This window comes from Mauremys reevesii, linkage group 3 (assembly GCF_016161935.1).
Source record: "Mauremys reevesii isolate NIE-2019 linkage group 3, ASM1616193v1, whole genome shotgun sequence".
Lineage (NCBI taxonomy): Eukaryota > Metazoa > Chordata > Testudines > Geoemydidae > Mauremys > Mauremys reevesii.
Genome location: NC_052625.1, coordinates 127,940,786 through 127,956,768, shown reverse-complemented (window position 1 = coordinate 127,956,768; position 15,983 = coordinate 127,940,786). Strand labels below are relative to the sequence as shown.

Below are 15,983 nucleotides of genomic sequence, written 5' to 3'. Positions count from 1 at the left end.
CAACCTAAACGGCCCTTGCTGCAATTTAAGCCTAGAATTCACATTTCCACCTGCCTTCACTTTATCCAAATGACCTGCCAAAAAAGGATGATACTTAGGGTACATCTACACTACCCGCCGGATCGGCGGGTAGTGATCGATCCCCAATCGCTCTGCCATTGATTCCTGTACTCCACTGTGGTGAGAGGCAGAAGCAGAGTCAACGGGGGACTGGTGGCAGTCGACCCTGCGCTGTGAGGACATGAGGTGAGTCAACCTAAGATGCGTGGACTTCAGCTATGCTATTTTCGTAGCTGAAGTTGTATATCTTAGGTCAATATCTCTCCCCGCCACTATAGACCGGGCCTTCATAACACTAACCCTCTCAGGAACTATCCATTCCATCTATCTCCCAAGTGTTCAACATCACCTGAAAAAGGCAGATTTGTCTCACCAAGAAATAGGGTGACATGTAGAAATTGCTGCAGTATGAAATGCCAACAGTGTTTCTTTCCTTTCATTTCCTGCTGCAGCTTTTCATCAGTAGTCACAGAATTCGAGACAACTGTGCAGTTCTTTCTAGGCTAAGGAGCAGTTCATATGACCTTCATGCTTCCTTAGTTTAGGCTCCAACTTTTTCCAGTCTGACATACTGTTTATGAAAGCTTCTTCATGATGTTTAGATGGCCTGGGAGCTGCTCTGGCAAACTGATAGCATGGAAAACAGAACCACCTTTTCACTGCACAGGAACACACCCATCCAGCTTCGACTGACAGATTTCCCATTTGCTAGTACTCTTTCATATTGTTGATCAGTGAAATGTCTGCCATGCTGCTGTGGAAAATTAAAAATTCCATATGTCATTTGAATAGGTCCTTTCTCAACAAGATAATGGATGGAGTCTGCAAGTTCATGGGGACATGTGGCCATAGTACTGGATCTTGCCCCAGGCTGTCTTGGGACTTCTTCCTGGACACATATCTTCATGACCAGTAGGAACTGATGACTCATTTAAATTGTCAGTGCTACTTCCCCCAGTGCTAGAAGTTGCAGATGTGTTCATCTCAGGTTCTCTTCTGAATTTTTAGTGCAGGCAGATGTTCTGGCCACTGTTGCACTTGATTCCTAAATTATCTTTTTCCTTCCCAGAAGGACTGGAAAAAGCCTAGGACCAAAATGCCACTTTACAGCTAGGCTGGCCTGCTGATGTTGCATAGTATCACCTCTGGTGCTTTTTGCTTTTGCTGACAGTTATTTTCACTTTTTGATGGTAGATAGTTGCAGGTTCCCATTTTAACAGCAATTCTGTTAATGACAACTTTCTATTAATGGAAATATTTTGCCTGGAACCAAATCCATCCAACTGACTGCAATGTTAATTGTTTTGGATATTGGCAGGCTTGTTGTTTATTGGCAACTTTATGTGCAGCCCTGCGAGCCCCCAGCATTCCCCCTTCACATGGAAAGCCTGGTCCCAGGCAGGGCCCGATACTGGTGGTGGGCATGGGCTAATGTTTCACATCGAAACCAAGAGGTTTTACCTCTTTTAATATGAATTCAGCTCAGCAGTTTCAGATGAATTTCACTTTGAGTTGTGGGACCAAATGAACCCCAAATTTCAAAGCCCCACTCTTCAGACAGTGCAAGCCCAACAGGATCAAAACTGAAAATAAGGATCCAAATCCTGTGTTGTCTCTCTCAGGAAACAGCACAAAAGAAGCAACTTGGGAACTTAAACTCTGAAAGGAGCAAGATATGCTGATTCTTCAGGATCCTGGGGCTCTTCCTTCTCTGATATATAGCTCGAAAGGAAGCAAAGGGCTTGATCCTGATTTCTTGTTCTTCAATTAGCAGTAGCTAGATAGAATGATTCTTTCACCAGGATTGATATTACATATATTCGGTCATAAGTGGGGTGTCACACAGGGTGATTGGCCCCTTTAAGGCGAGATGGGGCTAGCCACACCTGTGCCATAATTAATTAGCTGCTTCCCAGTCTGAGGGGACAGAACTAAGGAGGGTCAGGTGACAGCTTAATGGACTCCTAGGCCTTATGGACGAACTAAAAGATCAGTCTGTAGTGGAACTACAGGGAATGGGGAGGCTCTTGTGGAAAGCCCTGAACCAGGGTTTGCAAGAGGCCAGGTACTCCAGAGTGGAACCAGCCTGAGGGCCTATTGCTCTGTATCAGCACTGGGGAAGACACAAGGAACAGCCTATCGGGCTGAGAACAGTACTCCAGGGGAACCAGCCTGGAGGCCAGATGCTCTATCCCAGAGCCAGAAAGACTCTTAAAGGTAGTCCTCTTTATGGAACAAGACCCGAAGAGTGGGCTGAAAAGAAGCCCTCAAGGGTAGAAGAAACTTTTTTTTTGTTTGGGATGTTTTAGTTGGACTTCTGCTACCCCGGAAGGTATACCCTGTGTTTGATTTTGCCACAGGGCTAAGCCACATCTCCCATACAGATCTGTGTGTGGAGAGCTGAGGAGACCTGCCTCAGGGAATGCTGACAGTGCCACATTTGTCCAGCAGGAGGTGCTATGGGGCAGTCATGCCTCTATAACTACTGTGGGTTTTTTGTTGTTGTTGTTGTCGTTCTCCCCTCCCCTGCCCCTCAGAGTTCATCCTGCCCAGGATTGTAGATGTGGCTTAATTCTGGAACCCTGGTTGTAAAAGAGAGCTGTTCAAAACTGCCACTTCTTGGGCAAAAATTTATTATTATCTGATCCACTCTGTGCTGGCTTTGCTGTGCGGTAGAGTTCTGTCGTGGCTGTGATGTCACCAACAGAATGCACCCTGGTGGAACACAATGCAGGAACAGGTGATCTGCAGTGTGGCCAGGCTTCACTGAACTTGGAAAAAGAAGGGGCAGAATGAGGAAGAAGGTTAAGCTTAGTATTGTGCTGATGGCCGTTTCCCTGCACACCTAGAAGGGGCTGGGTCTGCACATGTTTTAAGACTGGTTTGATTTTGAATGGAACAAGAGAGAATAAAATTGAACAGAACATTAAAACTTTTTTTCCCCTCATACTAACAGGTTAGTTGATTGTTTAAGAGACTTTGGGCCTACAGACTGGCAGTTGGCTTGCTTGATATGCAAAACGCTGTGGAACTATAGTGAAAATATCACAAGTGCTGCATCATGCTTTGAAGACGACGATAGCAATACGCTTCTAGTGCTGCTTGCATCATTTTTAGGTAAGAGCTAACAATCTCATTGCCTTTTCCTCAGAGCAGAACAAGACAGGAGTAAAACCAAGGACGTATCTGTGCATGGGATGCAATGTATTGAAACAGTTTAGCGGTTCATGGATTACTCAGTGACACAATCGCCTTTGCCCCTTCACGGTAGCTTCTATCTCCATGTTTTTTCCATGCTTTTCCTCCTTCATTGCAGATGTAGGTAGTCAAGGTAGAACTGCATTATTGTACCATTGCCATTCCAGTCCCAGTTCTGCTGCTTTGCCATTCAGTGAGCTACTAGTGTCTTTCACCAACAGTCCTTTGCTTGTTTGACCCAACTGCCCTATAAACTCACAGTTCAAAGTACATCTTTCACTGGAACCGGGCCCTTCTTCCCCTCCAAAGCAATGTAGGGATTTACAGAAGCACTTGATCAAACGTTCAGCTGCTTAACTAACCTTGATTGTGAATACAGAGCACACTGGGCAGCACAGGGGAATAAGACATTTCCCCAAATGCACTAGAGAGTTGAACACTTTGTTGCTTCTGTAGGCTGAGCTTATTGCATGTGCAAGGGGCTCCTTGCATTCCCCCATTCCCACCTACAAGTTCCATGGGCCACCTCCTATCTCCCTATATTTTCAAGACTCCCTGTAACCCCTGCCTTGCTCCCCCCATGCCAGGGCCTGTGTCCCAGAGAGAAAGACAAGCAGAGAAATGACATCTAGTGGCATGTAGATAAACTAGATCCTATTACTGCCTGATACATTTGTTTTCAGATTGTACATAATAGTGCATAGTTTCTGTACTTAATCTTACCCCTTTATTTTTATGTTCACTACTTTGCTTTGTATTATACTCACGGAGTCAGCCTCTTCCAATTGCCTTAAAAAACACACACACACGAAAAATCCAAAAGAAAGTGAGGCAAATATTTGGTTAATTTTGATTTACAATTTTTTTTTAAATTTCCTGAAAAGTTGTATATTATTGTTAAGGCAAGGATTGGATGGTAGTTGGGAAGACCTGCTAAGAAGTGAGATGCCCCACAGTCTGCTGTGGACATTTCTAGACTGCAAGAAGTGGTGGTTCGTGTTTACTGCAAAGTTACTAAGTAATTTATTTGCTTTATTTTTCCTTGCTGTACAGTGATAGATGGCACTTATACTACTGCATGATAAGATAAGGCATCTGTCTAAAAATACTCATTACACAATCACTAATGCACGTCTTAGCATTTCTCTAACAAAAGCACAAACATACTAGTCAGTCACAATCATTCCTGAAAGGTCTGCTGTCCAGTGGTGACTGCATCTTTGGTCTTAATGCTACTGGGTTTTTCCTTTTCACTTAACAGCTGGAGGAAGAAAATGTTAAGATGTTGACACAGTACAGGATTACTCCCAGTAGCTTGTTCATCTGCCATCAGTTGGGTGCCGTCCTGCAGTTACAATTTTAGTTGTAGCATGTAAGGATGCTTATTTAAATCAAAATTTAACTTGAAAGTTAATCTTCCTCAAATTTATGGTAAGAAGAGTGACTGTACAAATGGCACTCTTATGCGCCAGATCTGCTTCGTGTGTGTGTTGGGAGTCATCGAATTTTGGTAGTGACAACAGTGAGTTAATATTGGCCTGCAACCCTCTCCTGCCATTATATGCCTTATCAGCATTGAAGTTCTACCAGTCAGGAAGTAGGAGGCAACTTCAGTCAATTAAAAGACTGTACCTAAGCAGCAGGCCAGCCCTTTCCCCTCATTTGTTGGCCTCCTGTGAGTTGGAGCAAGGTGATGGCTGCTCCATAGTTCACTAGCTCACTAACCATCTCTAGCAAGAAGATGCATATAACAGAGTGGGACATAAAAAGTCTGCAGAGTCAGGAAGGACAGCAGCCAGGAAAGCCATCCCTCCTTTCTGCCCCATTTTAGACCCTTGCATGCTCAGTTGCAAAAGCAGCTCTCCTCCCCTTTCCAGCAGTTCTGTCACAGTCCATCCAGTGAATAACCTCTTCTCTCAGGGACAGGTGCTTTTTTTTGCTGCCTCTGAGACCCTCTTCCCACTTGCTCTACTAACTGCCTCTGCAGGGCCCTTCAGCCTGACACTTCCTCACTCTGCATAGTTGCTTCAGTTACCTCATTGCAGGAGTTCCCGCAGGAACAGCAGACCTTGGGCTTGTCTGCAGCTGTGTACCTTGTGATGTTGGGCAGCTTGGTTCCCATTACCACATCACACTTTTTCCTCCTTCCTCTTCAGTGGGTTTTAATGTATCAACCCAATTATCGCCTACCTCATTTACAGGTGGGCGGTAGGGGGGTCTCAATACACTTACATTCCACTATGGCCTGGTATTGGCCTCCTCTCCTGTGGGCATCCTCTCACAGGTCACTCCTGCCCCCACTTCTCATGGCACAGAGCCTGCACTCTAGTCCTGGGTTCCACTACACCATGCAGAAGCAGTGTGCTTATCTCACTCCTAGAATGGCATCCATGTGCCCTGTAGTGCAGGAGATACCCCCCTGATTTCCACATTGAGAAGGGGGTTGGGAGATTAGAACCTCTCTGACTAGATGATTTGTCTACATACAGTAACTCCTCGCTTAACATTGTAGTTATATTCCTGAAAAATGCTACTTTAAGCAAAATGATGTTAAATGAATCCAATTTCCCCATAAGAATTAATGTAAATGGGAGGGTTAGGTTCCAGGGAATTTTTTTTTTTGCTAGACAAAAGAGACACACACACACTCTCTATATATAGACAGATCTACACACACAGTATAAGTTTTAAAAAAAACAATTTAATATTGTACATAGCAATGATGATTGTGAAGCTTGGTTGAGGTGGTGAAGTCAGAGGGTGGGATATTTCCCAGGGAATGCCTTAATGATGAGCTAGCACTAGGCTGAGCCCTCAAGGGTTAACACGTTGTTAATGTAGCTTCACACTCTACAAGACAGCACAAATGGAGGGAGGGGAGACAGCATGGCAGAGAGAGAGATGTGCATTGCCCCTTTAAGTACTCTGACCCCACTCTAAGTACATTGCCTTTTTAAGTAGATCAGCAAGTTGAGACAGCAGCTGCTGCCAGTAAGCTCCCTCTGTCCTGAGTCCTGTCATGTCCCCCCCCACCCCGTGGAGATGAGGTACAGGAGAGGGGGGAGGGGGACACCTTGACATTAACACCCTTCTTCTCTGCCTGTCTGCACAGCAAGCAGGAGGCTCCTGGGAGCAGCACAAGGCAGTGGGGGGAGGGACAGCTACTGCACAGGGAACTTAAGGGGATTTCTGGTCCATGCTGGTTCCAAGCCCCCACCAGCTAGCTCCAACGGGCTTCTCTTTCTGCAAGCAGTGGACAAAGCAGGCAGCTGCCAAACAATGTTATAAGGGAGCATTGTATAACTTTAAATGAGCATGTTCTCTAATTGATCAGCAACAAAACAATGTTAACCGGGACAATTTAAGTAAGGAGTTACTGTACTTCCATAGAGGATCCCCATTCATCTAGCCCAGCATTGTAATCTGCATCTCTGTGGGGAATCTTCAGCTCCAGGTCTGCACTATTCTCTTTGGTCTAGTCTCTGCCTCCTGTCCTTTCCTACTTGCTGCAGTTGTGTGTGTATATCAAATATGCTTCTATGACCTTTTGATCCAGGAGCCCTCAGCCAGGGCCTTTACCCATCCCTTCAACATGTTACAGACCATAAGTGTGATTTCTACCCATTTAGTAAATATGTCTTTTGTTAGGGACAGTTAATTTATATATGAAAACACTCTCTGGGCTCGGTAAGGCATTTCTCTCTGAGAACAGACTTCAGAATCCCTTATCTGTCCTTTCCAGAGTCTGCTCCCTGAGCCCCTTTGTGGTCAGACTCATTTTGAGCATCTTTGGCAATGTTGCTGCTTGTTTGGATCTGAGATCCTGGCTTTGCTTTCATCTCCATCCACTCGTTGCAGGATTTCTTGCTGGGGGAAGACAACACTCTTCTCCTTGGACTAATTGCTTTTCCTTTCTATTAAGCTTTGGAAGTCCCTGCTTCGGCGGTAGCTTGCCCCCACTACTTTTGGTAGGGTTCAGCTTCTCCCATCCTTTCATCTCCACCCTCGTAACCACAGGAAGAGCCAACACAGTCAAAGGAAGGAGCGGGATTACCTCCTGGCCTGTACATCTACAAACTTGTTAATTACATTTAATTGTAGAGTCTCTTACTGTTGATGATGTTCAAACCCGAACAAGCACAGCTTGACTTCGAGTTCCCAAGCTGGCACTTAAGGGAAAAAAAAGTATTTGTAGACAACTATTGTGAAGCCATTGAGAGGTGATAAATATAGACCCCCCACCGTGCTATTTTTTTTACTCATTTTTCTGAGCCCAGAAACTACGCTCTTCAGACAGTGGTTTTTAGTTTAATTCAAAGTTGTTTGCAAACTATGAATGCTGAACAGGTAAAAATTGTACATGCCCTCATGATAATACATAGGGGTTTTTATTCTTCAACATTGACGACATTTTTTCCCATTACAGATGAGGAATTAGCATTGGATTACAACTTCGACAGAGATTTAAGGGACTATCACAAACTGTATTGGGAAACAGAGTTCAAGCCTGTGGCACAGAAGCTTCTCAACAAAATTCAAAGCCACCATTCCTTCCTTCAGCCTATAACTATTACTTCATTTTAACCTGGGGGCTGCTAAACTGTTAATACAAACCGCAGACTATTTCAGCTGTTTTAAAATAGAAGTAGTAAATGCAAACAGGGTTTGCTATTAATATATTGAAAATAACTCCATTAAGTGCTGATTATTTTTGTATGTAGATTGTATAGTTGACTATTTCTGATGCTACCTATACATTTTCATTGGCAAGCATGCTGGACATTATGGGAAAAATGAATAAAATTAATTTATCTCACAGCTAGACTGAATACCATCTTTTGAGAAAGTTAGTATTTGTATAATGTCGCTTAAAAAATAATTGATGTAATGTGGCTTTTCTATTAATTAAATTCTGTTGCGGGTTTCTTTGGTGGAAAAGTTTGTTCACAGCTGAAAAGAGACTATTTGAATAGTTTGCCAAACTTACTACTTATAGTTGTTAGAGCCCACCCCAGCAATGGGCACATGAGAAATCTCTGGCAGCAAGGAGCTATGCATTATAAGAAGAACGTTCCGCAGTACACTACATCTATCTACAGACTTGGGGTTGGTGGTACTTTCGTTCATAAAATTCCATAGCAAATGTTACTTTTGGAGTTTGTTCTTTTCACAAGATTCTCTCTTAAATGAAGCACAAGAGCTTGAATTTTTTTTTAAAGGGTAAGCTGGAATTTTCCCCTTTTTGTGAGAAAGGGAGACATCTCTTTCCCTCCTCTCTACACACTCGTGGGGATTTCCCTCTTCATTGATGAGAGAGGGGAAACTCTAGCCTTCTATTCTAAACTGCTGGGAGAGAGTATCTCTACCATCCCCATTCTTGGCTGGGGATTATTTTTCCTCTCCGCTGGAGGGATCATGTGCTTTATCCTTTTCACAGGGAAGTTGGTGATCAACTATCTCAACTTTCTCCAGCTCTGGTTTGGGCAAGAATCTAATGGATCACGAGCAGCCTTCTTTCTCCCTCTTTCTGTTATGCATGACTAGTCCTGGCTCTGTCCTTGAAATAAGAGGAAGAATTAGTATTATAGGACTAGTCATGCACAACAGAAAGGGGGAGAGAAGGCTGCCCTAATCCATTGGATCAGTGCCCAAACTAGAGGTAGAGAGAGCTGGGATGCGGTGGGTGGGTGTGCACGCGCGATATTCTACTGTTGGTGCAATGCATCCTGGGTACTTGTTTGGATACTTTTGGCCAGCAGTGTCCCTTGGGAGTTGTGAATCTACCATGTGTCTTAGTGCCTCCAACTGGGGGCATAATATATATACCCAGCATTGCTCAGTACTCAAAATCTGATGCTACTTTGGTAAAGCTGCCTCCCATTCATTGTTTAGGCAGACTCCTATCACTCACCTCCTGTGCTGTAGGTCACGGCTTGTGAACCACCAACAGTGGAATATACCTCTACCCAGTGATGAACTGCCAAAATATTAACAACCGGTTCCCTCCTCCTCACCCCCCTTCCTGTCCCTTAACTGCCCCCTGCCACCCCATCCAACCCCTCCTCTTATTCCTGATGGCCCCCGGGGCACCCCTGCCCCATCCTACCACTCCTTCTCTCTGTCCCGACTGCCCCTGGAACCCCTGCCCCTGACTGCCTCCCACTGCCCCATCCAACCCCTGGTCCTTCCTGACTGCCCCCCCCAGGACCCTTGCCCCCATTCAATTCCCCTGTTCCCTGCCCTCTAACTGCCCCCAGTCTCAACCCTAATCCACCCCTGCCCTCTATCCAACACCCTCTCCTTGCTCCCTGTCCCCCTTACCGCATTGCCTGAAGATGGGGGGTTGTGCCACCCAGTGTTGGGGCTGGGAGCCACGGGTGCTGGGCTGCAGTCGGGGTCCGGCCCGGAGCCGCGCCCAGGGTCCGGGTCAGAGCCGGGGGCCAGCCCAGAGCTGCGCTGCCCAGAGTCGGGGCCGGGAGCCGGCCCGGAGCCGCGCCGCCCGCCCAGCCAGAGTCAGGGCCAGGGCCGGGGCCAGGGTCAGAGCCGGGGGCCGGCCCGAAGCCGCGCCGCCTGACCGGAGTCGGGGTTGGGGGCCGGCCCAGAGGGGGCCGGGGATGCCCGGCGCCTAGAGCCCTCTTTGTGCCTCCCTTCTCCAGCTCACCTGCAGGAAGCTACTGCTTCCTTCTCAGCCCTCCCAGGCTTCCCGCGCTAACAGCTGATTGGCAGGGAGCCTTCAGAGGAGGAAGCAGAGCTGGAGCCAGGTGAGCTGGGGCTGGGGGCAGGGCAGGGAGCTGCTGCAGGCAGAGCCTTTGTTAAATTTAAAAGCCCTTTACAACCACTTCTAAAAGGGTTTCTAAATTTAACAACCGGTTCGCGCGAACCGGCTGCAGCTCACCACTGCCCCCATATAATGTGACCCGCTATACAAATTCGGATATAACGCAGTAAAGCAGCGCTCCCGGGAGGAGGGGGGGGGGGAAATGTGCACTCTGGCAGATCAAAGCAAGTTCGATATAATGCAGTGTTACCTATAATGTGGTAAGATTTTTTGGCTCCTGAGGACAGCGTTATATTGAGGTATAGGTGCACATAGGGACAGGGACTTGAAGAAAGCTATTTACCTTACAGTAATTCTTTGTGTTGTCCATATATGGCAGTTGGGGTTGGCCTGCCCTCTGCACCCTCACTCAGAGGCACAAGGACCTGGGGGGGGGGGCGGGGGGAGCGGCTATTGCGCCTATACCCTCAAACACTGCTGGCCGAAAGAATCCAAACTCAAAATACAGGGTCCATATGCACCATCAGTGGAATATAAGCTGACAACACATATCAAAGAAGTACAGTTAATGTAAGGTAACCACATCTTCCATCTAGAATGAGGTGGTTTTTTCTTAGACATCATCCTTCACTGTTTTAAGGCCAAAAAGCTTGATGGTATCATAACCAGCATACAAAGCAGCACAGAGTGGTAATGCTTGAAAATGTGTGTAGGGTTGAGAGCGAGACAGCATTTGGAATATTATTGAAGGATCAGAGTGTCTTTGGGCCATGGGTGAAAAATACCTCTTTGGTTTAGCTGCCTCTGTTGGCAAAAGGACGAGTACAGCTCTCTGAGCACCACTGTAACTCCAGTTTTCAGAGCAGGAATCTCCCCTTTGTCTTTACTGCTGCCTGGAGTTAGATGCAGTTCAATACAGCTAAGTTTTAGGAATTGCCCTTTAAAGCCAAGTTCTTACTCTATGGTTTTGGAACATCAAAATCCTGTTGAGAGGAAATAGCAGATGCTTCCTGTTAGTTACAATTTTGTGACAGTTTATTAATCTTTCCCCCACATCATTTTAGATAATGTTTTAGCTTTTGGGGCTGTAGTATCTTTCTAAGCTATTTCTAGACTGTTCCTACTCCACTAAAATGGGCTTTAGTTTTCAAATGAAATACAAGTAGCATTTAATGAAACGGTTCACAATTAAGGGTCAGAGGTAGAAATAAATGAAGCAGATTGTTAATGGTATAAATCAGAATAAGCACGTGTGTGCGCAATGCTTCTATAATTAATATCAAACCACTTCTTTAGCTAGTAGCTGAAATATTTTCTTTTAGTGTCTGGCTCTCTTTCAATAGGTACTCACCACAGCAATTGTATATAGACTAAGGCCACAAGGGACCATCATGATCATCTAGTCTGACCTCCTGCACATTGCAGGCCACAGAACCTTCCCCACCCACTCCTGAAATAGACTCTTGACCTCTGGCTGAGATACTGAAATCCTCATGGAGCTTGAGGGCCATGGTCACTAATGCATCTTTCTTTTTGTAGGGCCCCACTCTGCCTGTATCATAACACTGTTTTAAAGAGCAATCCTATATCCCTCTAGGCTCATACTAGCTTATCCTCAGCAAGAGCCAGCTTGATTTAGTTGAGTGAGCACAAAAGGCTGGCAGCCAGAAATCTTGTTTTAATTCCAGCTTTGCCACCAAGTTGCTCTGTAACCTGGTAAATTGCTGTCTCCTTTTCCCAATCTCCAGCATCAGGCCCTCGTAACTAATCATCACCCCTCTATTAGCTAGGTAATATTTGTAGAACACTGCATGTATGTGTTAAGTACTATTATAATACATTGCAGGAACATAGTCAAGAAGAATTTGACATTACTCACTCTTTTGTACAGTACAATAGATAGTGGGGACTTGTTCAAGTTTTGTTTAAACCTGGCAGCACTGAGTAGATTATTCTTCAGTGACATACATGGTGACTCAGGAGTTTACTAAATGAAGACTGGCTTAATTGATTAACAAATGTCCTTTCCTTACTCAACTGCTGCTTGATTTTAACCCATTCTAGCCCATGAAAGTTTCTTTGACTGATTGATAATTATAACACAAGTTCTGGAACTAGACTCACTAAAGGTATGTTGTATCTTTGCACTTAATTCTTTTGAAAATACCTAGGGAGCTGACAGGTTTGGAAAAATTGAGTTGGAAAATCTCTTATGGTAGGGGAGTTGAGTCAGGGAGGGAACAAAGAATGGTCTTGAGCAAGCAAGAGAAGGTGGTGCTGACTAAAGATAAAATGTTTACTGGGATGAGCTTTGTATTTTCCCCCTAAAACTAATCATCACTCCCTTAATCTGACCAAAATAGGGAGGTTCTGTCAGCTTCACAAGTTATACAGTAGGTTTGCTCAGCTGTGCCTCTCAAAGGCTTTGATCCTTTAGTGTAGTTTAAAGCAATAAGATGGTGTAAAATAAAGAACAGAGAAAAAAAGTTGCTACCCTTTATTTAAAAATACCAGTAATACTGACAGATTTCAAAAGCAATTCACACCCATATAAGTGTTTCATGTATTCTCTGAAACCAACTGTATATTGAACATCATCATTTTAATGTTTTGATTTACTAAAAAATAGATGTTTTTCAGCTTAGTTACTTAAGCAGCTGCAAAATCATTAAGATCATTAAGCACTGGGCTTATGATACTCTGGACTGCCAAACAGTCAGTGTAACATTCCCACACCTTAGCTAGCTCCTAGAAACAAAAAAATGCAGGACAACAAAGGAATGGGCATTAGTGACAGAAATTGTTCATCCTTGGAAAGCAGATTAAGGGGCAATTCATGTAGTTCTACACTTATCTAACTAGCTTTCAGGACTGAATTTCCCCATCCCCTCCCTACAGGAAGACCATTGCGCTTTGGATTTCACCAAAGAATTCTGAACACATTGTCCTACAACATGTTTTTCTTTAAGGCGATACTACAGTAAGAGAAATCTCTGTTACCTTCTAAATTGTCAGTATGGCCTGAGGAAGATTAATTCTGACCTTTAAGAAGATGCTAAACAAGGGGGCATGTTTTCTTTAAAACCACACACAATGTAGGCTCAGAATATAGCAGTGCTCATTTTCACTTACAGCTTAACTGGAACAGTCAGTCTCAGTTCATTCCACCAGCACAAATAGCAGCATCTGGGTTTTCTAAAATTATTCTTATGTATCAAAAGCAGGAGTCATCAAGGTGCACTTTTTTTTTTTTTTTTTTTTGCTTCTTATGCTCCAGCTCCCATTGTATTTAACCTAATACAAGATTTATGTATTTACCATCTGCTGTATTGCCACAAGTCATGGTTTCCTATGCTGCCTAAAGCCCAATACTGTGAACAGGCAGCACTTTGACACAACTCTATCCTTTCAATTGCCACGCAGTCACTGCTCAGTGGCAACAGCGATATTCCAACAATGAAATAGCTGAAACTAAAGAAGTTACGGCAAAGTCTCTTAATTTCTAGTGACCATTGGTCCTGGTGCTTAGTAGGTTCACGCTATAGGCTGTATCGGCTGAACATTCCATCGTTGTTAGTCAGTCAAAGGTATCAGGTCATATAATGAGTAATAGCTCTCAGAGCATAAAGTAGTTCAGCTTGCATCCGAGCTTCTATAAGAAGCAAATTAACATGAACCTTTAAAAAAAACAAAACAAAAGTAAAGTTACACATACAGATAGCTCTCTCCCTGCCACAGAGCTTGTAGGAGGGGAAAGGTTTCCTGCAAATGCTACAGGTGCAGGGCAACTTTGAAACATTTTCAAAGGATCTTAGGGAAGCTAAAGGGCAGGAATGGCGTGGGGTGAGAGAAGCAGGTGGTGTGGTGGGTCTGATGCTATCAGACATCACACTCTTTTGATAAGAGAAGGGCCAGATTAAAGGTATGTCTACACTGCAAGTACTACAGCAGCACACCTGCAATGCTGCAACAGCGCCACTGTCGTGTAGACACTACAGCAAGAGAAGGGGTTTTTTCATTGCTGCGGCAAATCCATTTCTCCAAGAGGTGATATCTAGCTTGACAGGATAGTTCTTCCATCAACTTAGCTGTGTCTACAGTTGGGGTTAGGTTGACCTAACTACATCACCCAGGGCATGAAACTATTCACAGTACTGAGCAAGGTAGGTAGGTAGACCCAAGTGTTAGGTGTAGACCAGGCCTATGGCACACGCACTAGAGGCCTAGGGCCCCAGATCACAGTCACCTTAATACAACAAAATGAAAGCTTTTATTTAAAAAAAAAAAAAAAAGTTTCTTGGCTCCATAGTCGTAAACAAAAGCTTGAAGACCATCAACTGCGTGTAACTGATGTCTGTGAGCCTGCAGGCAGCCTGAAATAGTGCTGATACCATAAACATCAATGGGTGCTATCCCCAAGATCTGCTGCTTAGGGGAAACACCTCCCAGCACCCTCATAAGAGAGAACTTTGTGGCTGGAGAAGGCCACAGGGAACCTGAGTCACATAGCAGCTGGGGTTTATCTGCTTTAGGAATAAGTACTTTTGGGGGGAGGGGGCTGCTGCTCCTCCTAGGGAGGAGTGGGAGGTGTTACCTTGACATATTGTATATAACAAGAAAGTTTGCATACTGACCAGCAAATAACTTGGCTTGTCTGTTAGCTAGCATATTTAGTAGACAAGGAAAAGTTATGCTTATTGGAAAGTGTATTCAACAAATTCAGTATGATATTTATCTAACAGAGGTAAGATCTACATTTCATAACTGAAGCACGATTCTCTGATTCTCATAGCATTTAACACTATTATTGTAGCACACTATGGCTACTAGCATTACTACCAAGTCTACTGAGCTACTCAGAATACATGCAGACAGTACCTTCTCAGAGTGTTTGAACTGCCTCCAGAAGCTATCATACATTCTTTTTGTGGTTTTTTCAGGAGTGCAAACCACAGTTTTGATGTAAACTTTAAAACTGCGATCCAACAACTGATTAATTTCACCATAGTCATAATCATCGTATCTGTTCAGAAGTGAAAGGAAAATACTTTCATTTTCCTGTCCCACGATCTTAGTATTTCACTTACAAATTATGTTTCAAACTACTGTACACAATTAGTTATTTATTCCAGCTGTGAACAGAGACTTGCTTTCTAGAAATATGCATCTCTCACCCACTTAAGTAGAGTCTTGCTCCTGTATTGCTGTCGTGGCAATGAAATGTATCATTGATAGCATAATAAATGGCTTTCCTTCCATCAGGAAAAAAAATAGTGAGAGATACTATAAAATCTAATCGTTTTGTATAAGGAAGATGACAAGACCAACCTTATTCCAAACATACAGTGGATATAATTCCAAATTGCACGTCTAAGCATGGAGGTATCCACATCTTTGTGCATGGCCATTGTATTGTACGTCAGATCATAAGCAATATGAAACTTCTCATCAATCAGCTGCCCCACATCTGGGTAAAGACGATTAACCAAGGAATAGCCATGGTCCTCCCAGGAATAGTCCTTAAAATAAAGAAAGCAAAACTGACTACATGTTTCACAAAGACACATTGAAGCTCTAGCTCTTCAATTTCCTTTATCAAGTATAATCACTATAAATGTATTGCCCTTGAGATAAAAGTGCTTATTTGTAAAATAAAATAACAAATAAATCCTCTCTTGTTCTCCAGGCAATAGTTAGAACTAGTGAAGTTTTGATGCAAAGTAATTGGTACAATTTAACACACTGATTGTACGCATTTTCTGATGCTGGTTACTGATCATTTTTCTGTTACCTGAACACGGAATGTAGGCACATGCATTCCATGTCTGGAGAAGTCTTTATACCCATAGCTTGTATCCTCAAAGTGGCGAGATACATCTCTTGTCGGCGCTGATTCCTCATCCTCTGTTAAAGTAAACAGTAGGAGTTTCACAAGTTAATCTCGGCA

The 15,983-nt window shown here is 44.0% G+C and overlaps 2 protein-coding genes across 18 annotated transcripts in view; one reads left to right on the top strand and one right to left on the bottom strand.

Moving 5' to 3' along the window:
- The window catches only part of ARMC2 (armadillo repeat containing 2), a 165,017-nt gene extending 156,943 nt beyond the window's left edge, over positions 1-8,074 (top strand). For 8 of the 9 annotated variants that reach the window (XM_039531129.1, XM_039531132.1, XM_039531130.1 and 5 more), the window contains 2 exons: positions 3,017-3,177; positions 7,685-8,074. In XM_039531129.1, the coding sequence (XP_039387063.1) occupies positions 3,017-3,177; positions 7,685-7,842 (319 nt within the window). In that variant the 3' untranslated portion in view covers positions 7,843-8,074. The remainder of the gene's footprint in view (positions 1-3,016; positions 3,178-7,684) is intronic. The other variant, XM_039531131.1, reaches the window with a different exon arrangement.
- Positions 8,075-12,518: 4,444 nt separating this feature from the next.
- Positions 12,519-15,983, bottom strand: part of SESN1 (sestrin 1) — a 118,115-nt gene continuing 114,650 nt past the window's right edge. For 8 of the 9 annotated variants that reach the window (XM_039531139.1, XM_039531137.1, XM_039531133.1 and 5 more), the window contains 4 exons: positions 15,828-15,940; positions 15,365-15,555; positions 14,915-15,059; positions 12,519-13,713 (listed from right to left, as the gene is read on the bottom strand). In XM_039531139.1, the coding sequence (XP_039387073.1) occupies positions 13,627-13,713; positions 14,915-15,059; positions 15,365-15,555; positions 15,828-15,940 (536 nt within the window). In that variant the 3' untranslated portion in view covers positions 12,519-13,626. The remainder of the gene's footprint in view (positions 13,714-14,914; positions 15,060-15,364; positions 15,556-15,827; positions 15,941-15,983) is intronic. The other variant, XM_039531138.1, reaches the window with a different exon arrangement.